At 46.1% G+C, this 23,242-nt stretch overlaps 1 protein-coding gene across 6 annotated transcripts in view; it reads right to left on the bottom strand.

Moving 5' to 3' along the window:
- The window catches only part of FGFR2 (fibroblast growth factor receptor 2), a 100,558-nt gene that overhangs the window by 37,378 nt on the left and 39,938 nt on the right, over window positions 1-23,242 (bottom strand). For all 6 annotated transcript variants that reach the window (XM_072972013.1, XM_072972016.1, XM_072972012.1 and 3 more), the window contains one exon: window positions 14,733-14,856. In XM_072972013.1, the coding sequence (XP_072828114.1) occupies window positions 14,733-14,856 (124 nt within the window). The remainder of the gene's footprint in view (window positions 1-14,732; window positions 14,857-23,242) is intronic.

The raw sequence follows: 23,242 nt of genomic DNA on the forward strand, positions 1-23,242 counted from the left end.
TTAATGGAGGTACTAGGGATTGAACCCAGGGTCTTGTGTGTGCTAAGAGCTCACTCTACCGCTGAGCGATACCCTCCCCTCACCCCTGCAAAACATTTCTAAGATGCTCCGGTCAGACTTCCATCCCCGTTTTGTTTTAAAAAGAAAATAAACTAAAAACTAAAGCCCAAAGTTATGAACAGATCAACTGAACAACACAACTGGCTTCATCTCTTTGCTGTGGAATTTACTCCGTGAGTTCATTCTCCGTCCAGTATCTCCATCTGTCTCCTTGATAAGCATTCAGTTTAACTGCGCGCCAAATGATAAACACACAAGCAGACATTCCTCAGCTTATTCAGATGTGGCACTGAAAGAGACGTGAAGCAACACGGGTCCCCAAATCCTGGCAGTGTCTTAGACTGTGTCAAAGGAGGCCCCATAGAGGGAAGGCTGGCAATCACTCCCCACCCTCACTTGTCTGCCTCCCTCTCTAGCGGAGTCTCCAGTTCAGACGTGGTCTCCGCAGAAACCCTGTAGAGGCGACCCCATCAAGGCGCTTGAACAGCTACACACCAGGCATCGCAAGAATCAAGTAACAGACCGGCCTGCCATGTGACCTTGTCCGCAAAGGCACCGTAATCACAGACAGGAGCCTTCCTACCCCGTCAAAAGTCACACACCCAATCATCCAACCATTCACAAATGTCAGCCCATCCCCCCACACCTGTAGGTTCCAGCCATCCTCCCCGTCTCCTTCCCCACACTGTGGGTACCACTGCCTTTAACCTCCAGTCTAAAAAGTCTCCAAGGGAAATGAGGAGACCCAAGTGGCCCAACACACGCAAGGATGTCTCCATGCTACACCTGAGTATCCCTGTGCGCTGGGCTGGAAACAGCAAGTGAGAATGATAGATATCTAAGCTTTTCTATATTTGGGCTTTCAGAATAAAGTGTCATTGAGCGGAATTTTTTGGACAAGAGCCAGACCATGTGCAAATTGATTTTACTGCTTAAGCCTGTTGCTGGTATTTAAAAACGAAAGAGAAGAAAAGAGAAAGAAAAGAAGAGAGTGCTAGCCGTTACTCCTAGCACATTTCATTCCAGAATCTCACATTACTGCACAGACACCTACATTTTCACATTAAAAAGATAAGGATTTCAGAGCCCCAAAGACGTCATTCATTTGCCCCAATATCACCCACACTGGCTAAGCAAAGAGCACGGAAGCCGAGGCTCCTACTTTTTGTGGGCAGAAAATCTCAACGCTGGGATACTTTCAAGCATCACTAGAAACACTCACTCCTTGGCTGATACACCATCCCAGCGATGGGCCACTGCGAGCCTCCGCGTCAGGCCTGCCAGCCAGCTGGATGCCACAGGGACCTGCTGGCAGCTGGCAGCGATGAAGTTCTGATTTCACCCCGGCGAGCTTCATCCACGTGAGAAGAACTAAGTTAAGTCCACACACACTCTCCTCCCCACCAGGCCTCCTCCCAAGAGACTTAACAGCCCACGGGGGAGCTGTCACCCGGGCTGGATACTGCCAGCCAAGCTCACAAAAGATGCTCCTTCGTACCTCTCAAATATTGAAGCAGTTTCCTCCTTCCCACAGAGGAGTGAATTTTCGGTATGAGTTCATTCTCTGGCTCAGCTTTCCAGTCTTGCGTGCGTGTGTTTGCGTGTTCAAAGATAAACATTTACAGTGGACCTAAATATTTATTCTTAGAAACAAAGGTACTATAAAAATCTTAAATGTCATAAGCCAGATCAACTGAACTTCAAACCGAGTTCTCTTTCTTAAACGTGCTTGTTTCCCATAAGTTGTTTCACAAGCAAACAATGTGCATGTAATACCAAATAATGACGCCGCGAACAATGGATGCTTTCACACGGCTCGACAGCTCTGGCCCGCGCCAGCCTTCAGCAGAGAGAGCCTCGTCGCTGGGGCAACACTGGCAGGGCCCACTGTAGAGCTGCGTCCTGTTTCACTTGTGGTCAGCGTGCTGCTGCGCTCCAGTTATTAAGTTATACCATTACTATCTGGGCTATTTTCACACACACACACACACACACACACAAAACCGAAAAACACAAAATACCTCTGCAATGGTTTCATATTATTACATTTGCAAATTACAGCGTACCCAGCGTTACCACGTACAGTCTTGAGTTCATCCTTCCAAATAGTCTCACCTTATACAAAATAAGCTCTTAATCACGCCCCGGCTCCCCCTCGGCCCTTTCTTACTTTGGGTACAAAAACTGCAAGCTGGATCGCTCTGTAATCGAAACCTTACACCGTCTTCCAAAACTTATTACAGCTGCCTTCAGCATGAAATGAAACCTTAAGAGAATGTTATTTAAAATGTTTTCAAAAAGTCAGGAGGCCTCATGTTTCGTTTCTCCACATCAGGCTTTGATTTCCTTTGCAACCTTATTCTCTGCCCTTAAACAAGTCGGAGAACGAGGCCTGAAACATCTTGGAAGAGGTCCCGGGATGCCCGCATCTGCCGAGCGCGGCCCCCCTCGCCTGCCTTCCATCCTTCAGCGATCACTCTTCCCTCGGTGTCCATCAGACCCTTAAGAACAGGGATCATTAGTGAGGGGATGACAGCACGTGGACTCCTGTTCTAACTTCTGAAAAACTGGGGCGAAAGCAGGGTGCGGATGGCAGCCAGGAGAGCAGGCAGGACGGCAGCTCCCAGGACCGGGCAGTCCCTCCATGGCCCGGGCCAGCGGGCACTTAGGAAGCACTGCAGAGACAGAGCAGCAACCGTGGGCACGAAGACCCTCCAACCACCAGCGTGCTCTCCTCCGCCCTGGGCACCCCGAACCCCGTGGGTCTGCAGCTTTTTAGGGCAGCAAGCTGATATAAAAAGAAATCAGTCGACGAATTAGCTCCAGATGAGAGATTAAAACCCAGAGCTGGCCCTTCTCTTGTTCTTGTTCTTATACGTGATAACAGAAGTTCCATCCTGTCTACCAGGAAGGATTTGGTTTTAGGCAAGCGTCTCTTAATGGCATGTTTAAGTCTCAGATAGTGTACAAAGCAGGTTTCTCTCTTTACAGGAGGAGGGAAAGAAATATACAGAAAACAGAAAAGCTAACAAGCACCTCCCCTCTGTGTTTTTTACTGAAATGTTTAAAATGATACATTCTGAGTTCAGCAGGTTGCAGATGTATCGTTTACGGACCCATAAGAGGATGAGAACTTTTAAAACGGAGATTCGAAGCTCCGCATGTGAGCTCGGAATTGATACAGAATGGAAGGCAGTCCAGGGTGTGCGGCTGCTGCCGATGGGACAGTTGGCTGCCCTGCTGGAATGAGGATCCACCAAATCAGTGTGTAGTAAACACAGGCTGGAGTGCTTTAAAAAATATATTCTCTCCCCCGCGTTCTCTCTCTCACTCCCTTTTGTCAAGTGCTCCAAATGAGTCCACTTTACTGAACCAAGCAGAAGGCCCAGCTGCTGAGAGTCTTAATGCCAAGACGGCCCCTCCAGTCCTGCTCTGAAGCTGGGAGCCACGACCAGGGCGGCAGGAAGAAAACAGTCTGCTTCATTCCAAGGGGTAATTATTGAGAAAGAGAGCGAGCGAAAATACCTGAGTGACAAAGAATAAATCTTTGTTAATTGACCATTTGAAACTTTATAACATGCCAGTCCTCCTCTGGACATAATAATATGTTTGCTCATAAGAGATCTACAACTTCTGCTCTGATGTAGCAAAGGCCATAAAAAGAGTCCACCGGGTGGAGAGGCCTCACGTCTGCGAGCTCAGTAAATACGCATCCTGGCGATCAGGAGAACCAGGTTCTTAAATTACACCTATAAATTAATCAAGCCCAGAGTTGCCGGCTTCCCAGCCCACACTGGTCTTCTAAGCATTTCTTCCCAAAGTACAGCAGCGTTGGCCACAAAGAACCATTTCAAAGCCGCGCTTTCCAGCAGCAAAATGCCAAGAGACTCAAATCACGTTGCGTGCCCAGGACTGATCTGGGAACAGCGAGGCTCCTGCTCTCGGGCACCCAATCATTTCAGGAACATGAAGAATCTTGCCTGCCCCATCTTTAAATTAAAATCAGAATTTAATTACCCTTCCTCTAAAATGGCAGTTTCTTAGCAACTCCAAGGGGCTGAATAAGGAAAAGACATTCTGCGATTAGGAGGACAAGTGAAAACAACGGAGAATTCTTGTTTCCAAAGCCCAGCCAAGCTTGTTTTTCTCAAGAGTAGGCGGTGGTAGCTTTTGTTGTATGAAAACGCACTAAACCAGTTAGCATGAGGCATGGTTATTAGGGGGGCTGATCAAAGCCCTCTGAAGTTTGAGGAGCCCCAGAACTTGCTAAAGACCTCACACTAATTACAATTAGTAGAATGAGTTCATTGCCTTGTCAAGACTCTGCCTAATGCTCTCCAACAGACAGGCTACATCTAGCTGGGTTCTGAGCTTTGTTCTCCCTAAGCTTTCTCCAGCCTCTTGAGTTTGGCACAAAAGGAGGTCCCAACCAAAACTGATGTGGAGGAAAAGGTACAATTAGGATATTGGATGAGAAGGAGTACCACCCCCGCAGACAGAGTCACAGTGTCTGTATCCAGGAGTTTGCTTGTCATCTAGAACAGACAAGTGGCCTGAGGATGCTGGTACCTGGAATTACTGGGGTTTTTTTAAAGGAAAAATGCATTTTGGTAGAAGGCAGCTGGTTTGCTGCCTTCTCTCCGTCCCATGCTTAGCCTCATTTTCCCACTGCTTGGACATCTGACTCTGGAAAGTCTTGCAGAATTGGGCTGGGGATCCAACTTCCTCCAAAACACACGTGTTTCTCTGCAGAAAGAGCAAAGTCAGAGGAGCAAGCTGGTTTGGGATAAGCCAAAATGTCTTCTCTCTAGCACCAAAGTTCCTCAGTGACCTAGGGAGGTTGCCCCACGTGAAATGCTAGAAGCAAAACACCACTAATTCTTTTGTGCTTGCTCGACGAGGTGGAGTAGCAGAGTAAAGTGCTGGCTGAGGCTGCACGGCCGGGGAGGACGAAAGCAGGCGGAGGCACAGTGCCTTCCCTAATTAATGTCATAGACGGTATTATTTGGCTGGGAGTTGAGTGGCTTCTACCAGCTGGGTGTCAATTTAGGTCTTCTTGGGCAAATTACAGGAGCTGGGCTGTGTGTTATTTACACCCCAAGTGTTTACAATACCCTGATCTCTGTGCCTTCAAAAAGTTAAGCCAGAACTGAAGACTCTTGGGCGACCACAAAGTTAGGCCAAATTTTGGTTCCAAAATGCCTTTCCTTTTATTAAAAGGAGACATGGCTTTGGAAGGACGAGAAAGTCCTGGGACGGAGAGCGGTGATGGTTGCACAACACTGTGTATGTACTTAATGCTGCTGAACTGGATATTCAAAAATGGTTAAAATGGTACATTTTGTGTTGTGTATATTTTACCACAATTGAAAAGAGAGACGTGGCAAAGGTGACAAGATCACAGAGTGAGTAAGATAAAGTCCTAGGGTCATGGAAAAGCTGCCTTCTCAATTAGCTGAGTGTGTTTATCTTGCCCAGTTGACTAAATGAGGGCTTTTCTCTCTTTTGACATAAAGACTCTGCACAAGGTCCTTCCCTGTATTGTGCTTGGTTTTCATGCTGATGCAAAACTCAGACGTCAGTCTCCCCAGGCTCCCTCCTGAGGAGCTGGGGTAAACACAGCTGAGAGCAGTCACGCCGGGGAGCTCCAGCACAGAGCCTCAGCACCCCGCCACTCGCCAGAGCGGGGGCACCATCTCTCAGGAATGCAAGATGGTCAGCTGGTGTCTGCAGGGCTGGGTTCCCTTCACAGGAAGAGTACGCTGCAAACAAACGTTAAAAAAGAAAAAAGCCCAGGAATTGAACATACCCTCTTGTTACACAGGAAGAACTCTGAATTAGGATAGCTTTTCTCAAGTGATTTGCAAAGCAGCTAAAAACCAAACTACTTAGGGAGTCCCCTAAGACAGCAGCACTCAGAATGAAGCTGTTTAGGGTGAAAATGGGACCATCTATCAAAAAAGATCCAGTGAGTCCACCGCTAGAAATATGTCCTAGAAAAATATCCACTCAGGTGCCCAATAGGTATGTGCAAAGCTTGTCAGTGGAGCTTCTCTTGTAACTGGAAAACAGAGGATGCACAGAGGCAAAAACCCAGCAACAGCGGGATGATTACATAAATCATACGACGTCCGTGACAGAGAGCATGTGGGCCATGAGGAAGAATGAAGCAGAGAGACACGTACAGACGTGGAAGGGTGTCCACGCTAATGATGGCGACAGTTTCATCAACTTTCACCATTAAAAAGCCTTACTTCTAGAGGAAATCCAGAATAATGTATCACGCTAATTTCTCAGATGCCTTATTTTGCTCCTGGGGTGGTTCAAGTAGAAGCCAAAGCTTTCAGCCCATCTGAGCAAACAAAAAAACGCCTCCCCCTTTGGTAACAAACCACAGGAGAAGTTGAACAATAAAACCTCATTTGTTTTCTCAGAGGCAAACTCAGACCCTGAAAATAAAAGTCATTCTAGATAATTCCTTGCTATAAGCCTCATCTAAAGAGAAGCTTCAAAAGAGTCCTCTGGATCACAAAAGGTTCCCAGTCTGAATTCCACTTCTCTTCTCACTGCCCAAGGCAGACAGGCGGCCTCAGGCTGGCCTGCAACCCTCCGACTGCCCACTGATCAATGGGCGATGGTTTCACATACAGAACAGTTTTGTTTCTTTTGTCGAAAGCTAAAATTTAAAGGACTAAATCCTTCATCTTTCAGTCTCAGTCCAGAATGTATACTGAACCAAATACAATGAGGAATTAATTCCTTTTTCAAATAAAGTACAATGACCCAAAGATTCTCCCAGAACAATACCCAATGCCTGTCTTGAAAAAGAGCACTTCCATCCTGGAATGACAGGGAAGATGCCTGGGGCACCATCTGACCTGCGATTTGCCCATCTATTTGAGATGGACTGGCTTCCTACAGGTCTTGCTTGACAGAATTCTCTAAGGGGGAGGCTCTGGGAAGAGAGAAAATGTAGTTCTATCTAGATCCAGGAATCTTCACCCTTCTCTACCATCTTCTCACTGTGGCAGTTTGGGGTCTTTTGTACCATGACCTGAGAACCCTAAGAGGCCAAAGCCTGTGTTTCATTCAACTGATTGTGTAAAAAACGCCCTGTGGCCAAGCACAGGATACTCCATAGAGAGAGGACTAACATCACAATACAATCAACAGAATCCTCGTTGAGCGCTCAGTTCTATCTTCTCCCTCCAAAGCCAGGCCACGTCCTCACCTCATCATCTCTTCTCAGAAGGAGAAACAGAAAAACTTCCCCATAGAAACAGCAACCAGAACCCTCCCCTCAGCCATCTCTTTCCCCACCTTCCACCTGCGATGACCTCACTACTGTGGAAGAGGTGTCAGAAACTCTAGACGCCACCTTCCCAATTCAAACCTGCCCTTAAAGTCACGAGCACATCCCTGTTACAATAGGTCACTTCTTCCCTACCTTCACCCGACTGTGAAAATAAACCAAACATGGGACCTGAATGCAACTGCGGGGTGTTCCAAGGACCAATCCATAAAAGCACTCTGGAGGACGTACCATTCGGAAGGGGAAGAACTTATCAGCATCTCTGTGCTCACCTTCATGAGAACTAGCATAATACATTCCAACTGGGGTCTTTCATTAATAAAGGTGACAGTTAATTGAAGCTGTATACATTTAGGAAGAAGTGTGGAAGATTCCCTGCGTTAGAATTTGCAATCTGTTAGAAACCACAAACCCCTAAATGTAAGCAACTCAAACCATTTTTCTATTATTTCAGCTCAGCCCAGGCTTATCAAAATCTTGCTACGTTCGAGTTCATTACTGGGCACTATGAGTGCCACTGACGAATCCAAGCTCACTTGCCCCCACACTCTGACAGCAGCACCTTCCTCTCTGCCCCCACCTGAATTATTTCCAGGTACGGTGAAGAGACCCTCTTCTTACAAAATGCTGTAAGTCATTAACTTGTCTGTAACACTTCTGCATCCTCTTTGCCCAACTCAATGCCAAAGATTAGACAAGAGATCAAATATTAGCCCTCTCCCAGCCACCTCAGCCAGGACCCCTGCCAGAAATCTAAAGCAATCAATAAGGTTTCCTTCCTCAACTATGGGGCAGAGGGCAACTGATGGCATGCAGAGAACATGGCAAACATGCTGATAAGGCAAAGTTCTAGCATGCCCCATCCAGGCCAGTGTGTCTGCTCCAACCCCGGGAGCTGGCACCTATAGACATCACCTGCTCTCGGTGCCTGGAAGGAATGACTCCGAGCTGGTATTAGTCCTGCAGGAAAGCATTTATCTGCTGGTCAGTACATTCAGGGCTGATGTAGCCACCCACTGGCCAGCTTTCACCCCTTGGAATTCCTGTTGTGAAACAGGTATGAAGAGCTGCTCTGTAGCAACCAAAAAGCTCGTTAAACAGTAGCCACCAAAGGAGGCTTGTGAAATCTCTGTCCTGAAGGAAATGAGAGGACCCACCACTCCTTTCGCCAGGGCTGGGCTGAGTGTGCGTGTCTTAGGCTAGAGCTATGAAACAAAGTGTGGGACCACCTAATGACAGGATGAGCGATCACGTGGGTACTGTTATTCAAAAGCACCACCTGCCTACTGCATCCTCCCAATGGTGTTATGAGAAAACCATATCATCACCCCCATCTTACAGACCAGACAGCAGAGGCTCAGAAGTTCCATCACTTCCAAGGCCACAGAGTTGACAAATGATGCAAACAGAATTTGAACTGCTCCCCCATGTAATTCCCACCAGAACCTCCAGAGGTGCTACCCGGCAAGGAGTGGAGACCCTTGAGGGGTGGTATGGTACATACACGGGTTAGGAAGGAAAGGAGGAACTGGCTGCTGGAGCCACAAAAGCAACAGTTGAACCCTGCTTCCTTCTCAACCCCTGTTGCAGCTCCATGGTTCCTTGTCAACCGAACAAGCCCACTGTGGAAGGCACCGCTGTGCCCTGTTACCTGGCACGGCTCTTCCATCCTTTCTCAATAGAGGGGCTTTCTGCCTCCCTCCAGCCAGATTTCACAATGTCGAGCTGGCACGCAGAACCAGTATCAGCATAAACACCGCGTCTTAAAGTTAGAGCAAGAAATGGGAAAGAATTCGTTGGCAGCAAAATCATGTATCTGGAAAATCAAATGAGGCCTGGCCAGGGAGCTTCTAGGTCAAGCTGCTTCAAGTTCAGAACCCCAGGCAGCTCTGTGGAGCCGAGGCCTGGGGAGCCCCAGGGAAATGCCCGGGAGCTACACCTCGGAAGGAAGGTGAGAGGCAGGGTCCACTGCGCTCACAGCTCCAGCGGCACGGCAGTGTCCAGCTGCGTGTTACCTGCAACAAGGCAGCGTCACACAGAGAACCCAACGCTGCGTCTGGGAGCCATGATGGGGCGGAAACTAGGACAGAGGAGGGTCTTGTAAGGAGCAAGCGAATGGGTATTTTCCTAACTTCAAGAGCCTCAGTAACAAACCAGTTAATTAATGAACTAGACCACCATTTCTTCATTTATTTAAATGCTACTTTGTTCCAATGACTACCGCCCCCCACCCCCCACCCCCAAAAAAGAGTGCAAAATTCACACTGGAGAAGTGTGGTGTCAGGGACTCTGACATGCCTCGGTCCCCTACCTGTGGCTCAGGGATCACACTGGGTCCTTTGTCTTCCCAGGATGGGGCTGCCACCCCGCAGCAAACAACTGACACGACCCCTTCTCCCCCCGGGGACAGGCTGCCAAACGCTCAGCGCCAGGTGTCAGCGCCACGGTCAGGCTCATCAGCCTGTGCCCGGAATAACAGACTTCCTTCCTCCCAAACACACACCTGCGGGGCAGTCAGCGCCGGGGCGGACTCCTTCCTGCTTTCGGGCTGAGTCCTATCACGTCCGGAGCGCAGTCACAGCGGGTTTCTGTCAAGGGCCAGTGGACAGCACCATCCTGGTGCCGAGCTGTCGAGCAAGTCGGGGCTGGCGAGGGGGCCTGAGCGATCCCCACGCAGCCAGAAGGGACGTCTGGCCCCTGACAAGCTCCCAACCATCCACGGAGACACTGTCTGCCGCTTACAGCTCTGGTCTCGGGAGGACAAATTTCTGGAAAGTAGATGGGTGGGGAGAAGGCACAGCTGGCCTCTAGATCCAGGGGTATGTATGGTCCCACTTCTGATGCACTTTACTCCCCAAAATATCCATTGCCAGGTGAAAAGCTCATAAGTTATCTGATGGTCTCTGGGAATGCAGGGCTGGACACCAAAAGGAGGAAAAGTTCCTAATTCAAGGCCAAAGAAAGGGTCTACGTGAGTAAGAAGTAGCAAGCGGCCTTCTGAATACTTCCACATCTCTCTTTCTCTCCCCTCTTCTCTCTCTGTCTCACTTTTTGGGGTTTTTCGGGCAACAAAGAGCTGAACATGGAGCTCCCCTTTCTAGATGGGCTGCAGCAGCCACTGCTGGTCTACACCACAGAGTGATCCTGAAACAGACATCAGAGTGAGGCGCACGCAGCATTAACCTAGACTCAGCTGCGGAGTTCCTTCAAGTCCTTGGCCAGTCAGTTACCCGCCTGGATGCTGCATTTCCTCAGCTGTAAAATGGGGTGAGAGGTGGAGGTAATGAGACCAACTCCATGAACGTGAGGCTGCCGAACTCTACGACCCTCTTCTGCAAGTTCAAGCAGCTATCTGAGTCCCGGGACATCCGCGATGACAGCATCAACCACAGGTGGAAACCTCAGCAGGACCAGCAAGTGTCAGCCGTTGGCTGGTTCTGTCGGTCCCAACGCAGCATCCAGTTTGTTTAATAAAACTCCCAGGTGAGTCCACGAAAGCTGTGTAAGATGTCTTCTAACTGCCACAGGAGTTTCCAGGCTTGGGGAGGAGGAAAGCAGCCCCTGCAGCTGGCTGCCCGGGGACCAACTGGATGTTTCCACCTGTTAACCCAACAGACTCCTCACAGTCACTGCAGGGGGCTGAACTGTGGCCCCAGAAAAGACAAGCCCACGTCCTAACCCCTGGAGCCTGTGAACATGATCCTATTTGGAAATAAAATCTTTGTGATTAGGTTAAGGCTCTCAAGATGAGATCATCCTGGATTTAAGGTGCGCCCTAAACCCAATGACAGGTGTCCTCATAAGAGAAAGGCAGAGGGAGACTTGAGAAGACCCAGAAAGGAAAGCCACGGAAGACAAAGCTGGAGATGGAGTGATGTGTCCACAAGCCAAGGACTGCTGACAGCCACAGAAGCTGGGGCAGAGGCGTAAACAGATTCACCCTGAGAGTCTCCAGAAGGAACCAACCCTGCGGACCCCTTGACTTCAGACTTTTGGCCCTTAGAACTGACAAGAGAATGAATTCCTATTGTTTTCAGCCACCCAGCTCATGATGATCTGTTACAGCAGCCCCTAGGAAACTGATACAACCATCCCAGGGACGAGGTACGTGCCATCATTCCATGTTACTGATGAGCAATTCAAGCCCAGAGAGGCTGAGCCGTTTGTCCCAGTTTGCTGGGTACCCAGCGTGCGGGCTGATGGACCCACTACGCTCACGACACCAGGCTGCCTTGGTCTCACGTGAGTGAGTCTCAGCGGCTTCATTGTCAGACACGAGGAGAGTGAAACCAAAAGTTAAGTGGCTTCTCCCAGGTTGCAGCTTCTTGGTGGCAAGGCCCCAGGCAGGATCCAGTGCTTCAACCTCATTCACTGATGAGCTAACCACTTGCCACCTCCCAGAGCCAGCTATTTTGAGAGCCCGTCTTATTATCACCACAATTACCGAGACGTGGAGCTTCACACTCATTTTCCCTTGCAACTAAATGGCTGAAAAGTAATGGTGTCAATTTTAATGAGGATCAAGCAAGGCTCCTAAAAGGGCTCCCATAAACAAAAGCATGTCCCTCACATACAACAATGGCTCGCTGTTTAATTCCAGAACACAAAAACGTCACTTAAATTACACGGCTTTTACATTAAAGTGGTTATGGGAATGCCTTTCCAAGGAAGAATTTCAATAAAAAGATCTCCCCCGGTTTGATGCTTCGTAATATCTGAACTCCAAGCCTGCGTATCATAGCAACAAAAATAAAACCTCGGAGAATGTGAACCAGAACGGACCTCACTTTCTCTGGGAAAGAGTCTCCGGTTTTCTGTGAAACAGAGACGTGGCTGAGAGCTGTTATGACGCAGCGATATGTTAAACCCGGACCTGAGAGCCACTAGAAATTCGCTGTTCAAGCCTGAATCCCTTTTGTTTGACTTTGTTGAGATGTTCAGAATGACTGTCGGCCAGCCTTGTAAGTCTGCACGAGACACTCCAGCCCGACTCAATTCTTATTTTATTAGTGCTTCTCAAAGCAATTACTAGGGTTTTGAGCAAAGATTTCACACCTCCATCTTTCCTGAAAATGTCTTCTGCTCCACTGACTTTTGGCTTCTATTTATAAAGAAGGTTCAAGGCTTGGAAAATTATTGGGGTTGAGCTTTAATGGATATTCCCAACCAGCATTGTGTCATTATTGGCCCACGTTTAGCTGGGCGATCTCCCAAACTTGTGACATAATCAGGCCTTTCTCTGCATTTCTCCATACACTCTCTGCTCCCTCAACATTACACCACTGAATCATACGCTCTTTTCAACAAGACTGATTGCCAGGGGATTAACATTAGACAGCACAATTCCATTATTCAGCAGCCCGATTCAAATCCAGCCCTAAACTCTAAGAGAGATTTCAGGGCTTCACAGAGACGAGCTGCCAAGCAAGCTCAAAGGGGAGGTGGGGCGAGGGGCTTTTGAATGTTTTACATAACAACTCAACCTAAAATCTGCTATGAGCAAGAGCCCCTGGCTGAAGTGGCCGAGATATGACTCCTGATTCCTGGAATGGCCCCAACCAATCTCACTGCACAATTTGTAGACCTCTGCAAAGCCATGATCCCCAAAGACTGCTACAGCACAATTATTTTATTCCCACAATAAATTAGTTATTTTCAGAATTAAGTATTTAGAACTTTTAGCCCCAAATCTTTCTTTCCTTAAATAGAAACACTTTCATGTCAAACTCAGGATACACGAGGCCCAAAGTAAAATCCAAGTCGTGTGCTCTTTGATCAATAGGCTTTGGTACGTCAATGCCAAAAGAAATGTTAACTGTTTTCTTCTCGTCTTTGAATGTTACTTCTCTTTGTGTTTGTTCTGTAAAATATCTGTACATAGTGATTCTCACTAAGAAACATTTCACAATCTCTGTGAGAAAAGAGGGCTCTAAAATTTAGGTTTTTACAAGTATCTATAGACTCTCCATCATACAAAAACCTTTCAAATTTCACAATAAGGTGTCTGAATAACAAATGCTACTTTTTCACTGAATACTGCAAATGGAAATAAAGATTATATCATGCTTTCTAAGGCAGAGTTTCTTATGGATTTAATTTAACTTGATAGGAAATTAAAATGGTTTTCTATCTAATTTTCAGTTAACCTAAAACTTCAATTAACTTCAAATCTATGTAATGCGGTTAATCAAGTTTTTGCAAAGTATTGTAATGGCTCTTTGGGCAATTCAAATATCTATGGGGTCTCTCTCCTCAAAAGAGTTTATATTTTATTGAAGGAGAAGAAATGCCCACATGTGAAATAATACTAGGGACACGTGTGCAGGAAATGATGGAGGAAAAAAAGGCTTTGTTTATAGATGCACAGTGGGTGGGCATGAGTTTGTGCAGTTAAAAAGGGTCACATTAAGGTGAGATGAATCAAGGTGAGCTTTGAGCTGAGACCTTAGCAGGAGCCAGCAACCTGCACGTGGAGATGTGTAAATCGATGAGGTCACCCACAGCAAGGATTCAAGGACAGGCGGCCCTACGGAGAGTCAGGGTAGACGGCAAAGAGAAAAGATGGCTTCTACAAAGATCTCAGCCCACCATCCCACAACAATGAGACACATCCTACACGTAAGCTTATTAATCCCCCAACAAGACAGAGAAGCATTCTTTCTTCATCAGTTACAACAAAACCCATCATAACAGACCAAACTTGGGAAGACATTTGAGTTTCCAGGATAAGCTATGTGGACTCTTAAGATATTTCATTAAAACAGCATATTTATCTCAACACTTTGATTAAAAGGTATTCATAAGCCCATAAAAAACTATCTTTTCATAGAAGAAATAGCTTCTAGGAACAGACATCGAACTTGTAGTGCCCAATGACTTTCTTCCAATGTAACTGAAAGGTCCCTTAATGCTAACATTCCTCCAGCCAGCTATCAGCTCAGTCATTATAATGACTTTTTCCTTTGCTCTACAGTCAGCATTCTACAGTTGCCCTTCTTTCAAAAACAACATTCTCCTACAGCCTAACTATACCCTTTCCCTACGCACACTAACATTCATTAGAGTAACCTCAGCTTCCAGAACATCGGCACATCTCACACCACATCCTCGTGACACAGGGTGACGCTTGCGAACCATGGGGGTTTATGCATAACACAGGAAACCCGGCTAATCAGGGAAAAGAAGCACTGTCAAATGATAGAAGAATCTTTCCCAAATGACAGCTTGTGTTTAGGAAAAATGAAAACAAACCAGTTCTCCTCAAAGTACAGGGAGGAACAAGACTCACTTTCACAATGTCAAATGAGTCAGGCTGCAGCAGGCTGGTGTCTGGCTGCCACTCGGGGAGAAGCAGACTCACCAACAACATCGAGGTGGTACGTGTGATTGATGGACCCGTAATCATTCTCCACCACACAGGTGTAATTTCCTTTGTCGGATGGGACCACGCTTTCCATAATAAGGCTCCAATGCTGGTTTCGTACCTGAAAAGATAAAAGTAAAGGTAGTCTACTGAACAATCTCAGTACAGAATACCAGGTGCTTTGCTTTCTTGATTTAAAAAGAAGTTGAGGGAGGCAAAGGAGGTAGAAAAAGAATTACTTGAATTCTAAATTTTCCTTGTAATAAGCACTCAGAATGGTGACAAAGGAAAACAATAATTATCACCAGGGCAGATGTCTGGCTAGCTGATGTTGACATGTTCAGATACCAAAGAACATGTGGAGTGGGTCTGTCACTGTCACGGGTTGGAAGGGTCCCCTAGGAGCTGCCAAAGGGCCGGGAAACCAGAACACTAGCCTGCACGGTATCAGTGTTCCCGGGCAGGTGAGCTACCAGACTGCTCATCCGCTAGGAACCCTCAGCCCCTCCAGCACCAAGGACCCATGGAGAGCCCACGCCAGTGAGCTCATCCTATTTGCCAGCCCGTTGCCCTGAGTGCTCCTTCCCACCTCAGCTAATTTAACCTTGACTCTCCCAAGACGCCACAAGGCAGGTGCTAATATCGCTCCTGGAGCCTTCGGGTTGAAGGCCTCTCAGATCTTTCCCCACAGCCCTCAGAGGCAGTCGGGACATCTCAAGAAGTTTCAGCTGAGAACAGTCTGGCCTCTCCCATCTCTGGTGGTGACTGAATAGATGCTACAGGTTTCTTAGAGATACAGGCAGAATTCCAAATATGGGAGCAATGAATCCTTAGGAAACTTAAGTTGTGTATCTATCTGTTTACAAACTCCTTGAGACTTTTCAAAGATAAGGAACACATGCGAAGAGAAGTTATTGTGATTCCCACCCCAGTTCTGTCAACAAGAAAACAGGCTAGATTCTAATATTCCCACCTTGCTTTTAAAATATTTCAGTAGACCCAGCTTTTCAAGTAAGCATGATTTTTCCTTATTAAGACCAAAATTCAGGTTTCATCTTTCAGGTTCATGGCTTTAATATTTCTCTTCCAATCCAAATCATTCTTTCAAGGTCTTTTGGACAAGGCATTCTGGAAAAATGGAAAGGCCAAAAAAAAAAAAAAAAGCCAGGGCCTATGCATCTTAACTATCATTTCAGGAATTTCAACTGACCTTCTAAATGATTCCCTGAGCACTGCAAGTGTTTTCTGGCTTAATCACATAAAACCCGATAATGCCAGCAGAGCCTTCACAAGCACATGAGTGATTCAAGGAACTAAATTAGAGAATAAGAGAAAATCATCTCATGGATGCTCCGTTGCAAAAAGAGGAGGGCAGAGCAGCTGTCCACGTTGAAAAGCAGAGCCGACAGAGGTAAGTGATTAGAAGAACACGCTATAGCACAACTCTTCGTGTCAGGCGTTCAGTTCAGCACGAGCCATCACCGCAGAGTGGAGTCAGGGATGCTGAGTCCAAATACAAGATCGCTGCTCATCACTGACAGTCTTAGGGAGCACCACGTGGGTGAAGGCTGGACTCCTCTTAACAGAGCACAAGCACTGAATTAAGACTGAGTTCTGGGCTGTCACTTTGCTTCGGCTGCTGTCTGAGACTGACGCCCCCAGTACAACCATGGAGGTGGCTGCAGAGTCTAACGTCATGGAGCTGGTGGTGGGGAGATCATCTGTCACGGGTGACATGCCTGCCAGTAAGTGAATTCAAAGGCAACAGACCTACAATGGAGTTTACTCTCTACATTGGCAAAGACTTGCTTTCTGCTCTTGGCTGGGCCACAGACTTTTACGAGAATCAAAACAAGAGGCTATGTTTCCTCCTAGGTGGGACAAGCACCTTCTTGGTAGGAATGTATAGAAGGAGTGTTCAGAAGGAGGACAAGATGTGGATGCTAAAATTTCCAGGGCAAGGAGAACTGTCTATCTAAATCCTGGCCCCCTAGGGGCTACCCAGGGGCTGTAGGCTCAGAGTGTGGAAAAGGCAGGTGCTAGCTCCTTGATTTAACCACAGTGGGACCCTCCCTCTCCCCAAGTTCTCAGAAATATCAGGAATGGGACCCTGGGGCCTCTGAGGAACCAGTCACGTGGAGGGTAACTGAGGCCCTAACGTCACCAAGCCACGTAATCCAACATTTAGCCCTGCTGTAAATATTCAGTTCTTTGAGCCCCCGCTCAAATGTCATGCCCATAAGCCCTTAATCATTGCTAGTGCCTGACTCTGGACCCTTTCCAAACTGTCAATGTCTTTCTTGTGCCTGGATCCAGATCTGGCACAGAGCGTATTCCAAATGGAGCTGAACCTGAACCGCGCAGGGAGGGCAGCGTCTGCCTCGGCCCGAGACATTAAATCTTGGCCAGTGCAGCCTGGCATGCCGCTGCCTTTTTTTTTAACCCGAGGGCACACGGTCAGCTCCAGCCCTTCGCCGGGGCTGTGGCATTCCACGGTAAGATCCCTCTCCAAGGGCATGTGTTCCCTGAGTGTTTACTTCCTAGAGATGCACTACAATAATGTTAATACGTCAACATTTATAAAATGCTTTCCCAACGAGAAACACATTTACCAAACAGGGTGTTTCTGCCCCTTCCAGGGACCTTGGTACTCAATCAACAGTGCCCCACACAGCCCTGTTAATATTTATTTTCTTACACCATGGCTCCAGGATTTGATTCCTTGACATATCACCAATCCCAAATTTTATGAGCTGTGGCATTTTCCGAACGGATGCCCTTGGTAGCCGCCAACAGGGAGACTGACACTTTTGCAGGGGACATCCTACCATTAACTAGCGGTTGCTTAATGACAAGCTACAAACAGTAACTCTCCAAAGATGGGGAACAAAGATCCCTGTGTTTTTATAAACACACTGTTTCCACGCCAAGATTCAGCGTAAACATAAAGAAACTGCAAAAAATGTTAAGATGTCATCTTCAACACGGTTTTTCTCAATTTCTCAGCTTTTTAATGCTCGGTTTGGTCAAATAGCACATAAACCACCTTGGCTTTCACAGAAGAGGGAATGTAAATGCCCAATAAACATATGAAAAGATGTTGAACCTCATTAAAGAGCAGGGAAATGCAAATTAAAACAATGATGAGACACTGTTATTCACCAGCTGATTAACAAAAATTAGAAAGATCAACGTCATTGAGTATTCGGTGAGGGTGGGGGGGGGGAACAGAGATTCAAACTGATATGAGGAACGGCAGGTGAGAAAAATCCTTCTGTAAAATAATTTGCTATATCTGTTAAAATTAGCAATGCACATTGTTTTTTGGACCCAGTTAATTCCAATTCTGGAAATCAAGCCTACACAGAAAATAGCACGATTGCTTCAAGGCATATAACAGGACTGATGCTTCAAGCATCGGTTTGTAACAGAGAAAACTGCAATCTATCAAGAGGAGACTCATTAATAATGAAGAGTTTATTCCAAAAGAAGAGCATACAGTCATTAAAAAGCATGAGGTATTCTTATGCTCAATCCTGGTAAAATACTATTAATAGTTATTGATAAATAAAACAAGTAGCCGGAATACAACTATATATACCCATGATTTCATTTTGTGGAAACACACACACACACACACACACACAACCATATAGGTACCCATAGGCCCGAATCTGTAAGCATGACTTGTAAACACACAGGTAAAATCAGAAAGAAAATATATTAAATCATTAGCAACATACTTTATATAATTAAGTAGTGGGATTACAGATGTTTACTCTTTGCATTTTCACTTCTCAAATTTAAACAGAAATCTCGCGCACGCACGACAAAAAAGTGAAATAAAACGTCTCTCTCCGCCTCCCTCGGGCAGCGGTCGCCCTGCAGCATCTCTGACTTCTCCGGCCTGGCCGACTGAACACGGAAGCCAGGGAGAGGAGAAACCTTGCATCAACCGACACAGTGCAGCTCCTTCCTTTCATTCCTGCTCAGGGCCAAATCTTTGCGGAATGCATCAGTATTTTTTCATCTGCCAAGGACCAAAACGAGAGAGCGTGGGGTTTCAAAACTACGTTCACTAAAGACTTTAAAAAAATACACTTCAACACTGCAACCGAGGCAACTGAAGCTAATAGCCTAAACTCTCTTACTTGTAATAAAATTGAATCCACAAACATTCCACCTGCTGTCATTCTAAAGACAAAAGGTGGCCCAGACAGGTTTCTTTGGAATTCCTGTTACCTAAAGCCTCCTGGTTGCATGTTAAACCCCCAGTCTTCAGCTGACAACTGGGAATGTCAACTGAGTCTGTGTGACACCAAAACACCTAGGTGAAAGGTGGGAGGCCAAAGACCCAGCTGTCACCTGGATGTTTGCTTTCCACGTTGCAAAAAACTCTGGACATTTCCAAATACCCAGGTGTTTGATAACAAGCAGAATAAATATCCAGAAGCTGGATGGAAAGTTTAGCTCTGGGCCAAGGCGATGAACGCTGTGTTCGTATGATGGTAATCCTCCTTCCACCAGCATCAGGGCCCAAATTATGGAGGAGGACAGCAATCCCTTTACACCCTGAGCTTTATAAGGTGACCCATGAACTACAGTTCAACACAGACTAGTTGTTATTAGAATGCATTAAAACCTTACTATCCCACTCCAGACCCCTATTTTCAGCTGGTTCCTGGGGGACTTCAAACCATCTCTCTGGGATGTGTACACACCACCTGAGCTTACATGTGCCAAGGGCTGTGGCACCAACTGCTGCCTATCACCACACAGACCTGGAGGCAAACAGCTGTTTAATGCTTCAACTCCAAGAAGTTTGCTTTTCAGGAGGTGTCTGAACAAGAGCTGGATGAGCTCTGATCTTCAAGGATCAGTGGCAGAAACTCTTCCCTCTACTCAGTCAACAGTGTATTTCTCCAGGGGAGGTGGGAAGTAAATTACAAAATGCAAGGCTGTTCTTAGATGCCTGTTCCCTGGTGGTGCCCAGAAAGGTACATCCACTGCCTTTTGAACTTAACTCAAAAAATTTCATGGCCTTCCTTAAAAAGCTAAACAGAATCACCGTGCAATCCAGCAATTCCATTCGTAGGTATTTATCCAAAGGAATTGAAAGCAAGGACTCAGCTACTAGTCCACCAAGGTTCATAGCTTCATCATCCACAACAGCCAAAAGGTAGAAACCACCCAAGTGTTCATCAACAGATGAATGAATAAACAAAATGTGGTATATCCATATAATGGAATATTATTCAGCCATAAAAAGGAATGAAGTTCTAACTTATACTATAACATGGACTAACCTTGAACATACTAAGTGGAATAAGTCAGACACAAAAGGACAAATTTCCTGTGATTTCAAATATATGAGACACCTAGACAGGCAAATTCAGAGATGGAAAATAGATTAGAGGTTACCAGGGTCTGGGAAAGGGAAGATTAAGTAATGCTTAATGGATACAGAGTTTCTACTCTGGGTGATGAAAAAATTTTGGAAATAAGTGGCAAATTTTACATTATACTTTTACCACACACACACACAAATCTCACCAGGTCATGGAAGCTAGAAGAACAGCGTCACACCACCAACTTTGCTCTCGACAATATACCTCACACCAACAGGTATCTACATGTTCTTGGGAAGCCATTTACTCCTTCGGTGTTTTTCATTTATTATAATGGTGGGCTTTTTTTTTTTTAAAAACTAAAACATGGAACCACCATTTGAAAAAAGCAGTTTAATAATAAGAGCATGAACTTTGGAGAAAAAATTGCCCAGGTCCAAAGGGCAGCTCCACCACCTAGAAGCCACATGACGAGCCCCATCTCTAAAACGAGCAAAAGAACAGCGCCCCCTTCCTTGGGCTGTGCGGGGGACAGAGCGCCATGATACATGGCAGGCACCCAGAACAGTCAAGACCCAGGTAAGCGGTCAGTACATGTTGGTGAATCCCAAATACACCTGCTCTTCATCACAGAATGCTCGATCTGGGATTAAAGCAGAAATGTCTTGACTGAAAAAAATCTCAACAAAGTATAAATATATTAAAAAGTATATTCATAGTGATTTTTCCAAACAAACATCCTTTGGGGTTAAGCATAACATTTAATAACCTAGAAAATATAAATCTAACCTAGGCATCAAAACAACCAGTTTAGTTGTCACTATAAGAAACTTTTCTGAGTTGTCTTTTCTCGGACCTGAAATATATTTGGAATCTAACAGTCCATACTCTACAACGTTTCCCTCTGCCGAGGGGCTCCGTGAGAATTCCAACCTCTCGGATGCCATGGGCTCTTGTGCCAATTTCAGGGCCATGCTGAGGGAGAGCTTCATCCCGTGATCTCTCTTGGTTCTTATGCAGTTAGTTAAGTGGCATGACAGTGGTTTTTAGCAAAACTCACCTCCTCCTATGCTAAATCATTACCTAGGAAAGAGTTAGGGATTGAGGTAATCTATTAATTATCTCAGTCATCTTCTTACTCTTCTACATTTGATTGTAATAACTATTCAGAGCCCTAGTAAATATCCAGCCTGAAAGGCAACCTCTGTTAAAAAGAAAAATACATGCTGTTGTTTAAGATGAAAAATGACTGATGCTGGGTTATGGTCATGCTACTAAATCACAGGTTTTAGTGCTGGGAAGGATCAGACAATGGAGATTTCCTATCCCACCTTCTCATGTTAAGGATAAGTGATGTGAAGCCCAGAGCTTAAGCAACTTGCCCACTGTCCAGACTGATGTAAGAGCCCAGGCGTCAGCACAATTAGGGAGATATAGTTTTGCTTCAAGTCATGCTTTGTCATTATAAATAAATTAATAACATCCAGCCAGCCTTTGCCCACATACCAAGAAAAACAATAATTTGACTCTTAATCACCTAAGAATGGCTCAGCATGAGTTCTTTGATAAATAAAACTGAATCACAGGACACCAAAGAGCTCTATGGGCCATTTTAATTAAAATGAGCTTTCTGTCCTGATTCATAATTCTCTTTGACTTTGTTTTGGTTTTTTGTGTTCCTTCTCCCTTCAGTGGCCACATATACATAAAGCAGCAGACTAGGGCCAAAGTGCCCGACCCAGAAACAGGCAGAAGGGGCTCGACAGACAGCTGGGCCACCGGAGCACAACCACAGTTTATGGAATTAGATTTATGAAGAAGGGAAAAAAAAAAACACAGAAATAACACATTTGTTTGTGGAAACTTTCAGGTTCTGCTTTCTGGAAAAATACATCTTGGAAAACTTGACACTTTGCTTCTTCATTAAATAAGCAGGCTAAGGGCTGGCAGTGCGGGGAGAGGACATTTAGACGTCACTCTGGCCCTTCAGGTGACAATTAGGACTTGCTTTGGAGGAAAGGGCTACGGAATGGAAACTACAATTGTACGAAATGGTTCCCTCACGTCAGGTGATCGGAGGCACGGTTCTTTCACCATGTGTGTAAGTAACAAAGCAACGTCAGAGGGAAACACCCCCCTGTCAGGACCTTGCTCCCCGCTCTGCCCTGTTCAGGCCCCGTGAGCCAAGGCGGGCAGCAGGGTGTCAGCCTCTGTGACCTTTAGTGACTTCACGACCTGGAGACCTAGGGAGGGTCTAAGACATCATTAACAACGCTTATGCTTTAGGTAACTATGCTTTCCCAAGAGATGAGAGATCTCTCTTTTTCCCTTTCAAGTCCCAGAAGGCCGTGGGGCTCAATGGAATTTCTGAGTGTCCAGTATTCCCAAAACAAATGCCCGGCACGACAACTGCTGTGAAAACCCCTTACTGAATCCAGGCTACCTCTCCACTGTCGGGGCGACCACCACCCCGCCCACTAGGCCACTGAGGCCCACTGTCCCAGCCTCTTTCTCCAAAGAGAAAGCCCCGCCAGACAAGAGATGCACCCTCATCACGGCCAGCCAGCACCCCATGGTCCCAAGAACGTGTGGTACTCCCCTCCCCTTCGCCCTTTTCATTTAAAAGCAAAACAGATTTGAGATTTTTGTCCCCACACAAATTCCACTTCTCTTTCACTCCAGAAATGACTCCAACATCAAACAACAGAAATACTCTGGTCATCCGTGCCTCCTTGGGGAGAGGCTAACGGTATTCTGCTGGAGGTTCCTCGTTTTGCTTTTAGAGCATAGCTGCTCTTCATTTAGCAGAATGTTGTCATCAATAATCAAAACTGAACTGCACCTGTTAAAAATCAAGCAGCATTTTCTCATTAGGCACCCTTAGTCTTCCTGCGTGTTTGTAATCACTAATTCAGATTTGCAAAAAAGCTCCTTATCCATAATAATGATGCTGGTCCTATTTATTTTGAGACCAGGAGTTTCTGGAGCCTCATCGACCCTTTGTACTTATTTCCAAGGCTGTCTTAAGGAAGGAAATGAGTTAACCACCAGGATTTTGACCACCATTCTTATACTTAAGTTGTATTTAAATAAATCATTGGAACTGCATCAGTTATGTTTTCAGAGAACATGTGGTGGTTAGAACAATCCCAGGGGCCC

This window comes from Vicugna pacos, chromosome 11 (genome assembly GCF_048564905.1).
Source record: "Vicugna pacos chromosome 11, VicPac4, whole genome shotgun sequence".
Taxonomy (NCBI): Eukaryota; Metazoa; Chordata; class Mammalia; order Artiodactyla; family Camelidae; genus Vicugna; species Vicugna pacos.